This window comes from Rhinichthys klamathensis, unplaced genomic scaffold (genome assembly GCF_029890125.1).
Source record: "Rhinichthys klamathensis goyatoka isolate OS25496 unplaced genomic scaffold, OSU_Roscu_1.1 h1tg000111l_1, whole genome shotgun sequence".
NCBI lineage: Eukaryota > Metazoa > Chordata > Actinopteri > Cypriniformes > Leuciscidae > Rhinichthys > Rhinichthys klamathensis.
Genome location: NW_026606649.1, coordinates 12,060,001 through 12,080,418, shown reverse-complemented (window position 1 = coordinate 12,080,418; position 20,418 = coordinate 12,060,001). Strand labels below are relative to the sequence as shown.

The 20,418-nt window shown below is 39.4% G+C and overlaps 1 protein-coding gene across 1 annotated transcript in view; it reads left to right on the top strand.

The window, feature by feature from the left end:
- The window catches only part of jarid2b (jumonji, AT rich interactive domain 2b), a 115,199-nt gene that overhangs the window by 66,340 nt on the left and 28,441 nt on the right, over positions 1 to 20,418 (top strand). The window contains exons 4-5 of the mRNA XM_056254508.1: positions 12,561 to 12,730; positions 20,340 to 20,418. The exon at positions 20,340 to 20,418 is cut by the window's right edge and continues 89 nt beyond it. Of these exons, the coding sequence (XP_056110483.1) occupies positions 12,561 to 12,730; positions 20,340 to 20,418 (249 nt within the window). The remainder of the gene's footprint in view (positions 1 to 12,560; positions 12,731 to 20,339) is intronic.

Below are 20,418 nucleotides of genomic sequence, written 5' to 3'. Positions count from 1 at the left end.
CACTCTTGATACCTCTACAGTAGGTGAGAGCATTGCATTATGGAATACAGTATTCTGAGCAGTGTTTTGGGGTGGTATACTATGTTGGTGATTTGTTGTGGAGTTTTCCATGCACTCTTGGCACAGTATACACATTTCATACTATATTACTTTTCAAATGTATTACTTTTATTACTTTCACTTTAAAAATGTCATATTCATGCACACATCATGCCTTCAGTACATATGGCTCTATAATAGCCACATTGATTTTCCTCTAAATCTGCTGGTTGCGCTACATACTCCAATCCACTCTAATGGTACAGCAGATCAATGTCTGCGATAAGCGGGCGATTAAACATGATTGGAGTGTGACGCATGTTTTCGGAGCCGCACACAGCGATGAATTGAGAGGTATAGCGTGAGAAGAAGACTCTCAGGTAGGCAGTTTGGCTCCAAACTCCGGTTGATTCACAGGGCAGGAATGTCCTGTGTTTGAGGTCTCAGGCTGAGGTATTTGCACAGCAGACAATTGTGGCTGCCGATTGGTTGGGGCTGGATAAGTGGGAGCAATGGCCCATAATCTCAGCTGCTGTGGCCAGGTGTGTTAGGGCATGTCATTTTAATGTAACTGATAATGCTCAATGGTGTGATTGAGTTGAATACACATCGGCACTTAAGTTTTTCTAGATCTGCTTTTGCGGTCGTTCTGATTCCTGTCTTTTGATTTGCTCTAAAACATTTTGCCATGTTGAGAGCAGTGTTGAATGGCAGCCATTCTCCATTAGCTGTGGGTTTGTTTTGGCAATGCCTCCAAGTTATGAACACTGCTCTTAAAGGGATAGTTCACCCAAAAATGAGTCATTTGAATTCATTGAACTTATTCATCAACCTCATTCTGTTCCAAACCAGTATGACTTTTTTTTTTCTTCTACCCCGGAACACAAAAGAAGATATTTAAAAAATATATTTAGCAGAATGTCTTTACTTCTCTTTTCCATGCAATGAAAGTGAATGGGGACTGGGGCTGTAGAGCGCCGCAAAGGACGAAAAAAGCATCATGAAAATAGTCCAAATGACTTGTGCATGCATATTTAAAGTCATATGATAGCTTTGTATGAGGAACTGACTGAAATATAAGTCTTTATTCACTGAAATTCTTGCTCGACTGTCCCAGTTCCCATTCACTTTCATTTTATGTTAAGCAGCTTGGATATTCTGCTAAATTTCTCCTTTTGTCTTACAGGTTGCAAAAGACACAAGGCCCTATCAATTTAACCCTGTTTAGATCGATGTGTTTGTTTGTATCTGTTTGATAAAGCCAATACATTTAATGTGTATTATTTTAACATTTCCACTTCACTTCCACTCAGCATCTCTATTTTCTCCACCAGTGTATGTGTACACTATCGTTCAAAAAAGTGTGAGGTGGGTGAGTTAAAAAAAAAATGTTTTTGAAAGTCTGCTCAATCACCCAGAACACCCTAGCAATTGCCTAGAAACACGCTAGCAACACTCTTGCAACTGTCTAGCAAACACACAGAACACCCTAGCATTTGTTATGCTGAGACACGTTTATGTGGCCAGGTGTAAATGGAACCGTTTTAACAAATCAGATAGCTATATGATCAGTAAAAACACATGAAGTGACCAGGTGTAAACAGGCCCATAGTCTCACTCTTCACGGACCATATGATGCATATTGACAACAAACACAGCAAGGACCAAAAGTTCCATCTGATTGTCTGGCTTTACTCTGTTCCGAGGATTCATGTTGCACAGGTTTTTGTCAGTCCACCGTGAAACAAATCATGTTCACAAGGTGCCAGGCTGTTATGATGAGCTAAGAACAACTAGCCTAGTCTACATATTTTGCCCAGGTTTACGAGGGTCATAGCATTGAATCTGTTAAAGAGAGTCTGATTTTTGTTTGAGACACTTGGTAGCATAAACAGGATATCAGCGAACAGAACTTTGCTGTCTATGAAATACATTACGTCTGGACTAATGGAAACTATGAGTATACATATTTTCTACAATTGTTCTTTAAGTATTACCTGCACTGTGGTTCATAAAGTTCAAAAAGATTTTAATTATTTAAATGAATGCACTATTATTTAAATGAGCTGCCATTTCTACCAATTTGTTGCGCATCGGTCTACTATGATGTAATTGATTTTACAGTAGATTTACCTGCTCTTAAAGGGATAGTTCACTCAAAAATGAAAATTCTGTTATTGTTTACGTACTCACCCTCCAGTCGTTCCAAACCTGTATGAATTTCTTCTTTGTGATGTCTTCTGTCAATCACAAAATAAGTATTTTGAAGAATGTAGGAAACCAACCAGTTTTGATGACCATTGACTTCCATTCTCAAAATATGTTTTGTTCCTTAGAGGAAATACAGTCATACAGGTTTAAAACGACATAAGGGTGAGTAAATGATGACAGATTTTTCATATTCATTTGAGTGAACTATCCCTTAAACGGCACTGTGGTTGCTTTGTCAACTGGCCTCGTTCTGTTTAAGATGGCAGTTCAGGCTCATAAAAAAGCTGTATCTGACTTTATAACAACAGTCAAAACACTAGAGATGATCCAGCAGAAATCTCTTTCTGATTTTATGCATGAAAAGCTCCCCGTGACCTTGTTCTCTCGGTCTCCCTTCATCTTTTTGTCTCGAAGCGTTCTAGCTGCGCACAGTATTAATGATGCCCAGCAGTGATTGACAGCGTCCGGGTGCATCAGTGTGACATCACGCATGAGCAGCAGACGGATGTGTTCAAACGGAGGGGAGGCTGGCGTGGGCCCTCAGCATCTGGCTCGGTGCCAGTCGAGACCACCTGTCTGAGCGCAGCACGTCTGCTCTATTGTTAAACCACACCGGCTGGGTTAAGTTGCAGCCTTATATAAAGAGTGACAGACATCTTAAGTGGGGACACGGGATTTAGACAGGGATTTTATAGCAGTACTGGTATCTGTCTGTCTCTTTCTCTCCTCACTCCGCAGCCTCAGCAGCTTACGCTTTCTGTTACGTAACAAACAGCCTTCAGTTGCCTTTAGTGAAATCACAAGCAATTTAATTATGTAGACTGGTATCATTTCGGCACCTGTCCAGCAGCGGCTCTGGGCAGCCGTTATCGTTCAGGAACTTTATAGTAACACCTCTCAGAGTAAATGTGAGCACCGCTTCGGTTGCAAATGCCTCCTGAAGCCCACAAGTCATATAAACACACTCGTGACCGCTTTTAAAGCAACAGAGTGCTAAAATAGGCCTGTAAATAGAAAAGACAGTTTATGGCTGAAGTGTAAATTCAGTAGTTCCTGTTTTTACACTTAGCTGGTTTAAATGACAGAATTCATTACTGGTATCGGTCAAGTCCTGCTCTCTCTTTTTTTTTTTAAGTCTGAAATCTGATGTTGACTCAAATTTGGCTTGGCCTCTGCATGTTTCCTGACAAGTCCACGTGAAACAGTGTTCACAGCCCATTTTATTTCTGTAATGTGTAGGGGCGCAACGGATCGCAGTTGATCCGTGATCTGTACGGACCAGGCACCACGGTTCGGCACTCATGTGATTCGCGGATTAACTGCTAAATTTAACCATCAAAGAGTTCAAGTTTATCATTTGCGCATGTTTTGTCCTCCCAGTTTACGCATACAAGTTAGCATGTTTTCAAGTGTTTATGTGAAGAAGTTAGCAAGGCTTACAGCTGCTGTAAGTTTCTTACTGTCAGGCTGACATTCTTAGAAGCTGATGTAAAATGATTGTGGTGCTGAGCGAAGAGCTGATATTAGGCTTTTAGTGGTTGCATGTTTAATGGTGATGCAGTGCTCTTAAGCTAAAACATGATGGCTTAGAAATGTCTACCTTTATAATTAAATCTCTTGTGTGTTTAGATGCTAAGGGCTTTTTGTTGCACAAATCTATATTTTTATTCTCCTGAGCTGAATGTTAATGTCATAGCTGTATTTTTTGTGATGAACGGTGGCATTTGTAGGTTACCCCTGAGGAGTCAGGTTTGTATTTTTCTCCTCGTGACCTCTGTGACCCCACGTCTTTGGGCTTACCTGACTAATGTGGTGATGTATGAAGGCAGAGCAGTAGGGTGCAAGGTGAAAGGTCAATCCAATACCAAACCATCTTTCATGGTTCTGAGCAGAGAACTTGACTCAGGTAGGCAGAAAAGCAATACGAAATTAGCTGGGGTGTATTTGCAGGTCTACAGTTTATTCTGATGTAGAGCGCTCCACAGGGAGGGTCATCAAAATCACATTCATTTATTCTCCAGCCCAGGGTCAGAGAGCATCTTTCACTAGTCTTTTTACTGTCTCGGCTCTCTGTATTTTCTCGGAGGGCTAACACAAAGAATATTTGAGATTTAATTCATATTTTCTTTACCGTTCAAAAATTTGGGGTCAGTAATGAAATGAATGCTGTTATTCAGCAAGGACGCATTAAATTGATCGAAAGTGATGTTACAAATATTTCGATTTCAAATAAATGCTGATGTATCATGGTTTCCTGAAAATTAAGCAGCACAGCTGTTTTTAACATTGATGATAATAATTGTTTCTTGAGCAGCAAATAGCATAATTATTAGAATGATTTCTGAAGGATCATGTGACACTGAAGACTGGAGTAATGATGCTGAATATTCAGGAATAAATTGCATTTTAAAATATATCCAAATAGACATTTATTTTTGTATTTAAAGTTATAATAATATTTCATAATATTAATGTTTCAAATCATTGCAAATTGTGTGCACATTTTTAAAAATCTTACTGACCCCAAACTTTTGAACGTTAGTGTAGTTTTTTTCTTTTCTTTACACAATTAGCCTAAAAACTGAATGTTCTCTCAATTAAAAAGTCCTTTAAAAACTCCACGCAATACTTTAGATTAATTTTTGTGAATCGGTTCATTCAGGTGTCTCATTTTATTGAACTGGTTAAAAAATGATTCGTTTAAATCGTCACAAATAAAATAAACATTTTGTTAAAAAAAATGATCTTGCAGCTCATTTTCACTTAAGCTAATATAAAATGTATTGATTAACACATTCTTTTACAGAATCCATGTAACTTGCTGAGCGTTTTCCACTTCACCGTTTTACTCCTCAAATAAAACTTTACAGTTGAGTGATTTAGAAATGTTTTGCAAAACGACTCTGCTCAATAATTACAAAGTACTAATTTGAAAGAACAATTTGTTTACAAATATTTACCCTATTTTTTTATTGACCATCTAACCCAACCCATGCTCTGTTTTTCTGCTTTGTCACCATTTTGTAGCAATTATCATTTCAGCACTGTTTATTGGAGCGGGCTCATGAATGACCCAGAATCAGGGATCCCCCTGCGCTCTCTTGGCTGCCCGGCACATGTGCCGCTGGCTCCTCACCGTGCTCTCAGAGCCAGCTGCTCCGCACTGGCAGAGGCTGCTGAGAGACTTTATCAGGACCATGTGGCCCATCTGGAGCTGTTTAGTTTTAGCAGAGAGCGAGAAAGAGAGAGAGAGAGTTAGCATGTGTACTAGAAGCCAGCGAGAAAATGAAAGATGTTTGACTTTTCGGAAAAACTGTCCATTCCTCTTTATCATTCATTACTTTCTCCCTTCTCTGTCTGGTAACATAGCAGTAAGAATAGTTTAAATTACAGCTGTTATTTTAACACTAAATGTTTATTTAATGTGATTAATTATAAATAAAATAAAGTGATTAAAAATGAATGGTATTAATCACACCACCACAATAAGGAATTTACTTATCATCAGAGCAACATTCATATTTTTCAAGTCTACACTGAAATGCAGAGACATGACTCTATAGCTAAGGGTATTTTATTATCTTTATACTTTGTTTGTATGCTGTTTATTTTATTTTTTGATTGACAGGTGTTTGTGTGTGTGTGTCCAAGCAGTTTTAGTGAAGCCTATAGCATAGAGCAGCTGGGCATGACAGAAGATGGGATTTAACAATGACGGGATATGTACTGAGCAGATTTGAATGAGTAGATTCCAAGTAAACTATGTTAGAGATCACAGTCAATCTACAGTGCTTGTTTATCTCTAACAATACAAATCAAATAGATGGCACGTTACACATACACATGCTCTATGCTGAGAATTATGAGTGTCTGTTCTGCAGTCACATCATAGTGTGACGTCATGGTATGGTCATTATCAGAATATCAAAAGATTATAGGATTTGTCTTAAGATTAGGCCTACTGTAAGTTACAGTTTTCACCATATACAAATATATATTTTTAAAATGAAACTAAAATGCATCTCTATGGACACAGAGTACTTGGCTGTTCTGTCTTTTTTTATTTGTGGGTTTGGTGTTTTATTTAATTAGGTTGAGTTTTTATAAATATATTTATTAATAATAATAATGAAAGTATTTAGCCTAGCGTAGGTTTTAGATGTGATCCATACCAACACATCAAAAGATACCTTTATTTACTGTGTCTTCCAGTTCATTCTTTTTCTACAGATCATTATGTTGGATCCACGAGGGCTGTGCTTCTCGTCTGATAGCAATCCTGTTATCTTAAAGTTTCCTCCATGTTAATACATGCACATGACGGAAAAGCTGAATGAATCAGTGTTGCACACAAAGGGTTTTTATACACCCCTCCTCCCCTTTCTTCCCTCTTAAAACTCAAACATCTCTGCCCCCGGGGTCTATCAGTGCCTGCCCTCTCTTCATGGCTCCATCCATCTCCCTCCTGCAATCATTCATCTCTTTCTCCCTCCCTGTGAGCTTCTCCCCTGCTCCACTCATCTTATCCGGAGAGAGCCAGAGCCTGCTGCTGAGATTAGGAGTGACTCCAGCCGCTGTGGAATGCTTTGATGCTTCGTGATCTTGGGGGGGAGGGAGGTGCTGACACCAGAGGGGTTGTCCCTTTTACCCCTGGCGCCGCCAATGTGCTTTTGTTTGTGGAAGCCCTCCAACTCTTCCTCCTGTTCGGCACGATTTGGTGCTCTTTTAGAGGAGCGCCGTCCTTCAAAACAATCGCACAATACAGAGTGCTCAAGCATTCAGTAGATTCCCAGAGTGCTTGCAGTACCTGTGTTACTTTATTGTCATTCTGCACGCTTGTGATTGAGGAGAGAGATCATGTTACCAAAGATTACACATAACGCCAGCAGAGATCACAGAATGTGACTAGCCACCCAGCCAGAAAGAGGTTTGTTTAATATCCATGTCCTCTACTGTTGATGCAGATGGGACAGCTTCATTTGTTTAATGTTGGAGATTGTAACTGCATCCTGTGATTGGTGGCAGATACATTGAAAGTGGAGGAAACTAGAGACAACTTCTCAACATGCAAATGATTAAGCATTAACATGATTAATGTAAACCAGTAAAAGCAGCTTAACTTAATCTCATTGTGCATGTGCGTGTTCCCTTCCCACATGCCACCATCATATTAGACTCCATGCAGTGATATACACCACTATGTGTCCTCTGATTGTTCACTCCAGCTCGCAACAGCTGTTGCTTGTAAAGCAAGGTAACATAAAGGTTACCAAAGCATTTTGTCACTCTCCTTCACCTCCTCTCCTAACCTCCATTAAGCCCCAGGGATCCGATCGCTTTTTCCTTTCCTCTCCGATGGGGCATACCCAACTCCTCTCTTGTTGCTGTCCTAAAAGCTAGTCAGTGACACAGAAGAGCTCCACATGTAACATCAGAGTGGGGCATTCTTTGAAGGGCGAGGCACAGGGATTAGAAGAGGATGAATCTGGACATCCTGCCATAATCCCTCCCTCCTCGCCTCCCAGCAGGTGCTCACCCCTCGCTTTTTTCTTTCCTTTTGGTTGCTTCACTTTTTCTCTCCTCCACTCCGCCTCTGTCTGGCTCTCTCCACATCTTGGCCAGCTGAGCTGATCTCCAGGAGGCCTTATTTGCTCTGACCTCTTTGTTGCCCCTCTATCTTAAGCACACCCTTACACACACAGGTGGAGGAGAGAGAGAGTGAGAGAGAGAGAGAACTAGAGCCAGATACATTGAATCTGATGCAGGTACTTTGACCAAAACTGTAGACCAGTTTGATATTCAGGTAGTAACTTGAAATCTGTAGATTGATTAGGAGGCAGATGCCTTGAAACTGCAAGAAGATTTGACAGCATACCGTGCATTAGACCTGGAGGCAGATACTTTGACAATAGTGGCATCTTTTGTATACAGACACATTAGAAACCTGAGGCAAATTTGAATATAGATATGTTGTCAGCTGGAGACTGAAATTTTAGACTGATTTGAAAGCAAATACTTTGAAACTGGAGGCAAATTTGGAGACAGAGACATAATTTGAAGGCAGATAAATTTTAAGCTGGAGGTTGTTTTGGAGGTAGAGACTTGGACACTAGAGGCAGATATATTGAAACTCCTGGATGCCTTCTAGTGATCTCTGTTTATACCAGTCTGCATACATAGATTCACATACATGCACTAAATACCCTTTAAACTTGACCTCAGTCACAGCTCTTCATCATAGGTTTTTGGCCTCCATGAGCTAAATGGTAATTGGATCATAGCCCTAGTTCCTGGAGTGACCTTACCCTGCTGTGGTTTTTATCAGCTGTAAATTATGCATGAGCCTCTTGTTAAAAGACTGGCATTGTAAGAGAACCCATATCTGTCCCATTAAGGAGTGCACAGGCTGGGAAGCTCCATGGGGCTATTGTGTTGCAGTGTCTCTTGCTCATTGAGGAAGGGAAATACCAGCGGAACCGGAATGCCCAGATCAGTCAATCCCATGGCCCCTCTTTACCCATCCTGTCTGGAGGATGTGGTTGGATCCCATCTCCACTCTCCATCACTAATGTTGCAGTTCACAGACTCTCTTTTTCTGAGATAGATATATTTGAAGCAAATTTGAATACAGATACGTTACGGATACGTTGTAGACTGAAACTTTGAAATCTTTACACTGATTTGAAGGTAATTACATTGAAATTGAAGGCAAATTTGGAGACCGATACATTTGAGGTGGATTTGGAGATAGAGACTATGTGTGTGTGTGTGTGTATATATGTGTTTATATCATTGTTCCCTGGTTGACAGGAGTGTCTTGAAGTTGGAACTAAGTTCCTTTCGAGCCTGGCTTTTTTTGGAATGCGTCGTTAATTTGTATAGACATGCTATAATTGGGGACAGCCACAACTCCTGCAATTATTCCTGGGAAAATATGCAGAGCTTCAAAACACTGGAACTCTAGAACCTAACAAGTTTATGTGCTGTCTCCTGCCTTCTTAGGCAATTACCTTCTAGGACAACATCTTAAATGTCATGAACCTTCACAAGTTGCTGAACTGGAACACTGTACATGCAACAATGCCTTATGCCACACAAATGGAATTTAACACGTATGATTCCACTACAGTTTGACATTAGCATGGAGGCAAACAACGAGATACTCTAACAGCCCAAATATGCATTGTGCACAAATATTTAATGAGATGTCTCTATTTGTATAGAGAATCTTCAGTATTCAATGAAATATCTTTTCGCTGAGTTTGATGCAATGCATTCTGGGTTTGTCTTCCCTCCAAAAGATAGATGTGATTCTGAAGGCTGAATAATGTTGTGTCCTACCTTTTGCAAAGAGCTTTTGCATTTTGTGTGCCTTCAATGCTTTTAAAAGCCAGGCAGGGAATTCACTAGGTTTTTAAACAGAACTATAATTTAATTAAGCTGTTAATGTTTAGAGTTGGAGTCTTAAGAGCATCAGAGTCAACAAATGTTTTCATAGCCATTATATTTTCAGAGAGCACACACATTTGCATGAAGCTAACAAAATCCCAGGAAAGTTGTGGTTCCATAGCATCTTCCTAGGACTTTTCCCATTTCTGTTTGGACTCACTGTATTGTTGCTCTCTCATCTGTTTAAGTTTACTGTATATCATATGAGGTCTGTATTTAGACTGTATAGATGTGGTGAGAAACATGCATTAAGTTGTAAAATCGCTTTCTACATCATGTGTAGGGATTACACTACATCATGTCGCCTATCCCAGCATGTCACTGGATACTTTCATGCCAAACAGTTGGCCATTATACCCTTTAATGAGGAACAGATAGGATAAATAGTCCAATAAAACCAGGCCGTCTCTGAAATTGAGAGCAGTCTAGACTGACTCAATGAACTGTGACATCCTTCTTTGTTTTAATGGATCCTTTTTTGCATCAGAACTACTCTGGTACTTGGTTGCGTTAATACTTCTAAAGCAGCAGTTTTCAGCTCCTAAAAATATTTAGGTTTCTTAAGAAAACCATGGCAAGAAAAGGGGGTTGTTTTCTTTATTTCTCCTGCAAAGTAACAATCCTCCCCTGGACCAGTCTAAATGAGGTTAAACCTCTGCCTGAAACACTTTAGCAATCAATAAATAATGGGGAAGTTGGCCGGCTTGTAAGTGTTTTGTTGAATATCTAGCAGCAATGTTTTAAAGCCAAGGTTTTTTTTACACTTGTGTTTGTTGGCTGAAATCTCACTCAGCTGTCATTTAGTCCCCCAGCTATCTCAAATGTTTCTATGAACTTTTTGCCTGTGTAATCTCCATTAATTAATGTCAGTGTTTGGGTGTGGAGCTGCAGTTCCCTTTTGAACAGATGATGTGGTTTTAGAGGGTGATTATGTGTCTTTTTGAAACATAACACATGTTGTATTTTAATTGTCCACTTCAACTTTTTTTTTTTTGTTCTGTAAATAAACTATAGTTCACTGTAATTTCTTGTTTATGTCCATGTCTTTGAGGCTTTCAGTCTCATTATTTCCCCCTCCTCCTTCATGTCTTCTTTCAGACTTAAGCACATTTAATTGCTCGACTCTCACAATATCACAGTTTGGTCCTTGCTCTATTTCATATGCGGAGCCTTTGCTATTACAAAAGGGGTGTCTTTAAAAAGTACAGACTTAATGAACAGCTTACCAAGCTTACAATTCTTCATAAGTGCTTCAATAATGGTTTTGGGATTAAGATTACAAATTAGCCAGAAAGTGCGTTTGCACCTTGTTCAAAATAGACTTGAACAGTAGATGCAGCATTTCTCCTATTTTGTGGCATAACGGAGGTGCCCGTGCCATCAGTCACAGTCATGAGAGACTGGAAAAGAAAAAAAAGAAGGAACAATCTGTCTGCAAAACATAGCGCTGGTGAAAATTGATTAGCGATGCCGTTGCAGCTTCGTCAAAGCTGCTGGCGGTTGGCAAACCATCTCAGGCACGGTCCTCTGATTGAATGAGATTAATTTGTACAGGAGTGAATGATGTTTGTCTTTTACCCATCCCCCATTATTTTCTTTAATTCTATGTGGGGAGAACATATTTGGCAGCAAACATCAGGCGTGGACCGAGGGGAGTACGTGTGGGTAAAATGATGAAATGCAGCTGAAATGGAAAGTGCGTACACGCGTGCCTCCTCTGGCAGCGCACGGAGGGTGGAGGAGGAATTGAGACATACGACTTTCCACTGTTTTTAGTATTCCATGCTGTTTCCCGTGGAGAGTTGAACTGAAATGTAGAGTCAGTGAGTTGGATGTCTCCAAAAGGAGAAGCTGTAATGAGTGACTGTGAGGCCTTGAATGTTGTCAGTTTGATTTATCCTTAGTGCTATTTATCAGTCATCAGCTGCTGCCGAAGTCTTCACGGCACGTAATGGAGAACTTAATTACATTTCGAAGCCTTGACGTGAATCAACATTCAGAGGTCGAGTTAGACAACATCTTGCAAGTGCTAAAGGAGGAAGCACAAGTGTCTGCTAGAGTTGTCTCAAGTCACTCACTCATAGAGACTGTCTACTCTGAATCTGGAGAAATGTGACCAAAATAGCAGCTTTTCCACCTTTGAAATGAATCCGAGATTATCCACAACAGTGTTCATAACACATTAACTGTTTCATTTTGTTAAATTTTTGCTCATTTTTTTAATAATTCATTATGACTTGATCACTAACGTCCCTAAGAACACTTATGCATAAGTTTATTTATCTTTTTTTTTATTTTTTTTATTACTATGTGCTGTGTGCTGACAGAGAAAAGGTTCATTATAAAAATGAACAGCTGTGTCCATACTGCTTGAAAACACTGTCAGTTTTCAGTAAAAGATTTGAAAGTCAATCCTTGTCCTTAAGGGCACCTTTTCATTTTTCACCTGCTATCAGTTCATCAACAAGGTCAAATATGGGTGAATACATTTTTTTTTTTTTTTCAGTTTTGTAGCTTTTATTGTTCCAGTACTTAGCCCAGTTATCAGCATTTGGATAACCATCAGAAATAGCAGCTCGTGTGTGCTAATCGGACAAAAAACGTGTTTGAAAGGGGTCCAGAGCGACTGAATTAGTCATGGCAACAGCAAGACCCAGAGTGGAGTTTTACCATCACGAGAGCAAATGCGTTAAGATAAATGTATTGCTCTGGGCAACGTTATCCAAGTCCCAGTGCCAAGTGGGGATTTGCTGAAGAAAAGTTTTTATAATGTATCCATAAAGTCTCTGTTAAATGATAGAATGCAAGTGTATTTAAAATCTATTGTTTCCATTTTCTCTCTCTCTCTCTCTCTCTCTCAGGCCCAGACTGCATGCACAGAGGAAGTTTGCACAGTCTCAACCCAACTCCCCCAGCACCACGCCGGTGAAGATGGCCGACCCCTCTCTGCCCACGCCGCTCACACATATCACATTCCTCTCCAAACGCAAACCCAAGACAGAAGACTTCCTCACCTTCATATGCCTTCGAGGTATTGCCTCATTTTTCATTTCCCTTCCTCACAGAGTTAAAATAGTTTTGACAATGTTATTTATTTTTTAATTTTCTTTGTATTTTGATTTTTAATTTAGTCTTTAGTTGTATGATTTTTTTAGTTGAAAATAGTTTCAGGATTAGTTTTCCTCTCTAGTAACAGCTAATTATGATGACGAACAACACTTTATTAGAAACTGCACCAAAATAATGCAATCAAAGTTAAAGATTTAACACAGTGCACTGCAGTCCAAGTGGACAATTAAATGTGTGATAAATGTGTCATTGCTGCTACATTTAACAACTAGTTACTAGCAACAAGTTAAATTGTAACTACCATCATTATAGGGCATCCAGCCGCATGGACTGCATCCTGTCAGAGGACCAACTAGTTGCTGAATTTGTCAAGTTACGGCATGCCATTTTGGAAAATATTCAGGAGTTATTGTTGAGGCTGTTTAGACCCTTTGTGTTTTGTGGCAGTTCAGATTAACTAAAGAAGACTAATGTGTTTTGTGTTAGTTTTGCAATGTTTCACGTGTCATGTTTCAAGTGAGCTGAGCCATTGTATGCTGTATGAGGCATTTGCTTTTCACAGTTACTTATTGTGGTTTTGACAATGTCAGATTTACCTGCCCCTGAGCATCACGTGCGATACAGCAACAGTCAGAATTCAGGCATGGGAAAATAGTTAAAGAATTTTCTCCTTTTGGGTACTCCAGTTCTTAGTTATTTTATTGCTAGTTTTTGTCTTTTGTTCTTGATAAACTTTCCTACAGCCTTCGCCCAACACCTCTGGCATGCTCACCTGGTGCCCAGGAACCGTAGCACTGGTGTCATGGCAGAGGTGGCATCTGAACTCCAATGCTGCACAAATGTTGACTCTCAAAGCTAGGAGGTATCAACACCAACTGTTTCATGTTGAAAATGGTGTTATCAGCCTGAAGTGTCATGAACACACACTTTTACAAACACACCCACCTCTGTGAACCAGGCTATGCCTTTCACAAGGGATTATGGGTACCTCTCGCTTTCAAGGTCAGTACACAGTGTTTCTATAGAGTGAATCTCAAATATTAGTTTTACCACAGAAACAGGTAAAACTAAAGGCTCCAGGGTAGAATAGAGCCTCATAGCCAATTCATGTTGAATCTGAGTTTAGAGAAAGTTATTTCATTTAAATTATATTTAATATTTTCAGCTAACAATTCTTGCTTTGTTTTAAAAGTTTTACCACATTCCAGTCCATTCTGTGGGGTTTCCCCCCAAATCTGTGCAGAAAATGCAAAATAGATGTCGACTGTGTCTGCCCTTAGCTCTGTCTGTAGACTTTGTGTGGCCCTTTTTATTTTACATTAATATTTATTTAACTTTAAATTCATTTACTAGTATCAGACTTTAACGACCAAAAAAGAAAAAAATCTCTCCCGTTTCATGCATGTCCTGAGATGTGTAAAATGTAGGAAAAGTGGAAGCAGAAAGTTCCGTTTGTACCGCCCAAAAAAATTGAGAGCAAAGACTTGCTGGACTTTGAATTTATTCTCTGGCTGGAGTTTTTACAACATAATAATAACTTAAACCTTGCGGGAGATGGTTTAGACTGCCTCATTTCAGTATAAACTTTCCTTCCTCACCGGGATTTCAGAATAGCAGCCAGAACTATCCTGTATCATGTTTTCCGAAAACAAGACATTCATTAGCCAAAATGTATGGTTATGAACATTCACTGCTTCTGTAAAAGTAGTCTTTTAATCACTTGGGCACGGTTTTTGGTACCGTATGAAATGTTAGCTTGCAGTATCAGATGCGTTATGCCCCGTGTATGCGGCCTGGTCAGCTCAGGTCTCCTCAGAATTGGCCGTAACTTGACTTGGCCTGGTGTTGGAGTTCATGGAGAGGCCAAATCCACGTGTTGAGGGTGTTGCGTATCAGCCTCAACTCTCAGTGACTCTCTTAGCAGTTTTTTCCACAGTGGCAATTAGATGATGGGCCGCACCTCAATAACTGTACACCAGCCTCGACATTATTTATAGATGATACTCCCCTGCTGAAGTGTGTATATTTGCGTGTGTGGAGCGTAATGTTGTCCGAATGGCATTACAATACAGTGGTGTTATGAGAAGTAAAGAGTTGTCATAACGCCATGTGTCGTTTCATCCTTCAAAGAATCCCTGACTTTCAATATCTTCCAGAGTTCTCTTTACTTTGGCATGTCTGTTCCAGCCATCAGGAGAGGCGGTCGTAAGCAGGCGGTGTTGATCTTTCAGAGGGGTGGAGGTAGAGAGGATGGGTAAATACAGATCAATGGATTCTGGGTAAATATAGCCAGGGTCAAATGGGCAGTCCTACAATAGCTCAGTTATGGCTGACTGCCAGTGAAACGCCGCTCTTATCTGACATAGAAAAAGTATTTAATCGGACCGCTGGGTGAGACTGCTGAGTAGAGTGCAGGCTGTGATAAGAGTTAATGTTGTGATGTGTCCTGACGGTCTTCTCAAACGAAAGTTTAAGTCTTGAAAAGACGTAATCTACAGGGTTCTGCCTTTTGAGACAACGACATAAGCATGGTTTTGATTTTTTAAAATGCATTTTTCTAACATCAGTATTGCGTTATATACGTGTTCTGATGCAATGTAAAGCAATGCGCTGGAAACACAATGCAGGAATTATGCTCTGACATAAGCGGTTTCTGTTTTCACACTACATGCCACTTTAAATCCTTATGAGTGTTTCATTGCATGGAGAAAACAGTTCATTCATTTTTGAGACTCAGTGTTTTTCATAGTGTACTTCAATGAACTGTTCAAGTGATTCGCTTACGTTAAGAAAAGTGCAAAATATGTTAATTCTTTTTTTGTATATATATATAAATATATACTAAATTCGTAAAAAAAATATTTAATTAAAAATGCATTCAAAAATACAACATTTATTAGAAAGTGATATTAAATTTTGTTCAGAACCTCTGCCAGACACACTCCTCATAATATGAACTTGGTAAAAAGGTAAGGAGATATGGGTAAATGAATAATGTACTCAAAGGGCAAAATTTAATGTGGATTTGAATGTTCTCATGAGCATTTAGTTCAATTCCAGTGTCTCTTGGATATCGTTGACTGTTTTAAAGTCCTTATTTATGTCTCTCAGGCCACAGCAGCCGCATTCAAGCCACAGCCGTGTGTGTCGGCGTGAAGCTGTTGCACTGGCGATGCGCTACGAAAGAACAAAGATAGCTGATTTCAATTCAATTAAGTGCGCTGACGTGTGTGGTTTGGCGGTGGGGCAGCAGGCTGATTAAATTCACCCGCCGACTCCTCAAGCATAGGGCAAACTGGGTTAATGGATTTGCAGACATTCAGGAATGTAAATTAGTGGAGATATAATCCATAATCCCCTCGCATTCTTGCTGTCGCCATAGCCCAGAGACAATGTTTTTAATGTCCGCTCGTATTCCCCTCATTCACCGCTCTCTAGTGCACTCCATAGTGCCATATGCTGTCACATAGAGGGGATATAGTGCCAGGCAGGGGGGCTGCTAACTGTCTAACATCTCTCCACTCAACTGCCATGCACCTCGACCTGTTTGAAAACCTGTTAACCTGACAGGAGCCCTGACAACATTGGGTTAAGATGGGCGACCCGTACAAATCAAGCTGTAAAAGGATAGCTAAAATTAGTTCTCTCATCATTTATTCACCCTCAAGCTGTTTCAAACCGGTATGGCTTTTTTTTTCCCGTGGAGTAAATTTGTTCACGGAAAGTCGGTTTGACGTCAGTGACCTCACATGACAAATTGTAATAAGGATAATGGGTGACCTTGTAAATATGACGTAGGGAACCTTTTTCAGTGAATAGGAAGTAGGAAGAACAATACTATGGAAGTCAGTGGGGTCCATCAACTGTCTGGTTACTGACATTCTTCAAAGTATCTTCCTTTGTGTTCAGCAGAAGAAAGAAACTCATACAGGTTTGAAACAACTTGAGGGTGAGTAAATGATGACAGTATTTTTACTATTCCTTTAAGTACATCTTTACATGGAATTTCAAAATTACTTCTTTTGTCTTTTGAGATATGGTTAAAGTATACTGCCAAATGAACTGACAAGCATTTATAGTAAACTAAAATATACTTTAATGTAATTTATATTAAAACTTGCATGTCATATAATAAAATAATCGTAAATTTGTAATGGTTTTGCAGTTCAGTACATTTTAAAATAAATTAACTACTTTGTGTAATATCGAATAATATCGAGCACACTAGAGTTAAAATTATAATCAAGCACTTTACATGTATGTTTATTTTAGTATGTTAGCCAACACATCAAAATAATTTAATTAATATTATGTTATCTGCAAGTACAGTTTTTTTTTTAATATATGTTTTCACAAGGGTGTGCTTTAGTTGTATGGAAAGAAAAAGATTCGAATGTACTTCAAAGCTCTAACCTTTTGTGTACCACGGAAGAAAGGAAGTCATACAGGTTTGTAACGACATGAGGGCGAGTAAGTGATGACAGAATATTCAGTTTGGGTGAACTATCCTTTTAGGAATACTTCCTCACTCCCTCTAACCATGTTTCTGATCAAAACAGTCCGCACGGCAACCAAACATCCAATCAGAGTGAGGACATCTGCTCAGGCAGATTTGATTGGTTCTCCTTGAGCTTCAATTTTAACCTCTTTTGCTTTATAAAATGGGACAAAAGCAGAGCATCCGAAGTAGAACACTTCGCTTGTAATTATGTCTGTGCTTGAATTAAATCTGACAATTGTAATGGATGCCTTCATCTTTAATTATGATTTGTGTCAGCCTGTGAATATGAGAGCACATATAATTGGGGATTGAGGAAGGTCTGTTTTTTATTTTCTTTCTCTCTGGGAGATGACAGATTTAGATTTGGCTCCAGAGAAAGAAGCTGAGGGGAGAAGCCGTGACAGACGGCGCGTGATTGCGATCAAAAATCTGGTTTGTGCACCCCTGACGCCAGTGACCGGGAGCTATAGTTGGGCTACTCCCTACCCAGCATTCCCTGGGGCACTCGCTAAACCTTATGAGCCTGAGACTCATTCTGGGTTGGGTGGGGTGGGGTGGGGGTGGGCTGAAACCGACTACATGACAATAACATAATTTTTGCAGAGCATCTAAAACTAGGAAAAAATGGCTGCCTTCCAATGCCAGCAGTCTCCCTCCCCCATTCATGACCCAGGCTGACCCTCAAGTCTGTGAGCTATTGGCGTTTTGACCTTTTCCTCCCACAGCATGGGAGCGCAAGATAATGATAATGGCAGTCATTTTCTTAATTAGTTGAGCTGACATTAAGTGACCCGGTTTGTTTGTTTGTTGGCACCTTTGTTCAATCTCTGCTTGTGATTTTTAGGAATTTGGCTAGTTCCATATGGAGTAACCATCAAAGGTGCTTTGTTTCAAAGCAAGCTGTAGTCCTGTTTTATACATTAGCATATAGAAGTTACATTATACACGTGTTTGTGAGGTGTTTCTTTCTGTAACTCACAAATATCACGAAGGTCATCGTGCATATTATATGACTAATAATCCTTGAAGTGGAGAATGTGATTTGTATATGTGAGGTGGTTAGAGCCAATGTTTCAGAGTATTATAATATCCATCCATTCTCCAAACCGCTTTATCCTCTGTAGGGTCACGGGAATGCTGGAGTCTATCCCACCATCTCGGGTTTTATTTGACCTCAAAATTGAATCAATTTATCAATATTCCACCAGACCTAACACTGGCATTAACCCAAAAACACGTAAGGTCTAAAACCATGTTATATTTTAGTATTATTTTTATATTATTGTAGTATTTATTAATATTCCGAATTAGCTTTTATTATTAGCAGTTTTCATTTTAATTAAATTAAGTTTTCGTTATTTTATTTGCTAGATTTTTTTGTTGATTATTATTTTTGCTTTCCTTTTTAAGTTTTAAGTTTAGTAATTTTAGTACTTCAGCTATACACTTATTTAAATGAGTTACCAAAGCTAAATTTCTATTTTTATTTTCAATGTTAAGTTGAAGTTTTTTTTTTGTAATATTGGTTTTATTTTATTTCAGCTTTATTGCAATTTCTGAAAATGATTTTTAGTAGTTTTGTTTTTAGTTGACCAATAACAAGAAACCTTTTTACCACTTTGAAGTGAACACTAGTGACGTAGAATTCATTTAATAGTATCTCGTTAAGATTTCTACTTCATTCAGTCATTTTATTTCTTCCCCGAACAGTCAACATGTCTCAATTGCTATTATAAATGTTGTCACACGGACCATAACCATTAATGTGGCATGTCAAATGCTACATGTATGCAGTGACATCATCACCGCAGCCGCGCCGGCTGCAGCTTCACGTTAATAGAGAACTAATGAGAGCACATTTGCAGGGCCGTGGCTGACACACTCATGTTTCATTCATGAGGCTGGCGGAGAACAGCACTAGATAATGATAATTGTTGCCCGGTGTAGTGCGGACGAATCGCAGACGTGCAGTAGTGCAGGTTTGTGGCGCTGATAGGGCTGGAGAGGGCATATTTGGCAGCTAATGGGCAACAGGCATTTGACATGCATCATTTGCACTGTTTGTACGAGAAATATTGATGTTGCCAATGCATGATTGGCTATTGCTGGACCTTCTGTGTAATGTGGTGTGTGTCCACACTGTAAATAAAATCCACACTATTCCGAAGCTGTACATAAAACAAGGATTATTACAGTATGTTTTACAAGAAAATATTATTTCTGTCTTTCTACTTTCAAAATTTGTTGAGTTCAGTGCTACTTGCTGTTTCCGTAATTATCCGTGAAATTTACTAGCAATTTCTGAGTAAAACAACAACTTTCTAGTGAGTTTACCATGGTTAAGATGTTAATAATAACTTTATAAAAGAAATCAAATCGGCTTCATATCATTCCGTTGTTTTGTTTTTTGTTTTTTGTTCCGAAGGCTTCATGTCATTCCGTTGTTTTGTTTTTTGTTTTTTTTTGTTCCGAAGGTTTCATGTCATTCCTTGGTTTTGTATACCGTGTATTTTGTATACCGTGCCTAACTTTGTGTTTTTTTTTTTTTTTTTTTTTTTGAAGTTTTCATGTCATTCCTTTTTGTTTTTTGTTTTGCTCCGAAGGTTTCATGTCATTCCTTGTTTTTTGCATACCGCGCCTAACTTTTTATCTGTCAAGCTTTGTCTGATCCAGGAGCAGTGGTGTATTATGTGGCTCTTCACACAGGGCTGCAATCTTTCAGTGTGCTGCTGGTTATCAGCTGGTGTTATTTGAAGCGTAGTTTCTCTTGAAAGGAGAAACGTCAGTCAGACACAGTCACTTGTGGCTGCAAATCTCCTCTCAGCACAGACAGAAACAGAGCGTAATGTACTCAGGCTTCTGAGGAGCGTTCCTACGGCTGCAACAGTCTCGACTAATCTCATCCAGAGCAGCAGCTGATTTTCAGAGGATTACAGCTGCAATAGAAACTGAGATTACAGAGTTGTCGGTTAGGTTTATCCCATTTTCTTCGGCCACTTCTCTGTAAATCTGCTGGGCCCGTGGCTTCCTTTAACGCTTTCTCTCTCTGTCTCTTTCCCGCCTCTCCTAGGCTCACCGGCATTACCCAGTAACGTGGCCTACTTCGGCAGCTCTCAGGATGAGGAGGAACTGGATGATGAAGATGAAAT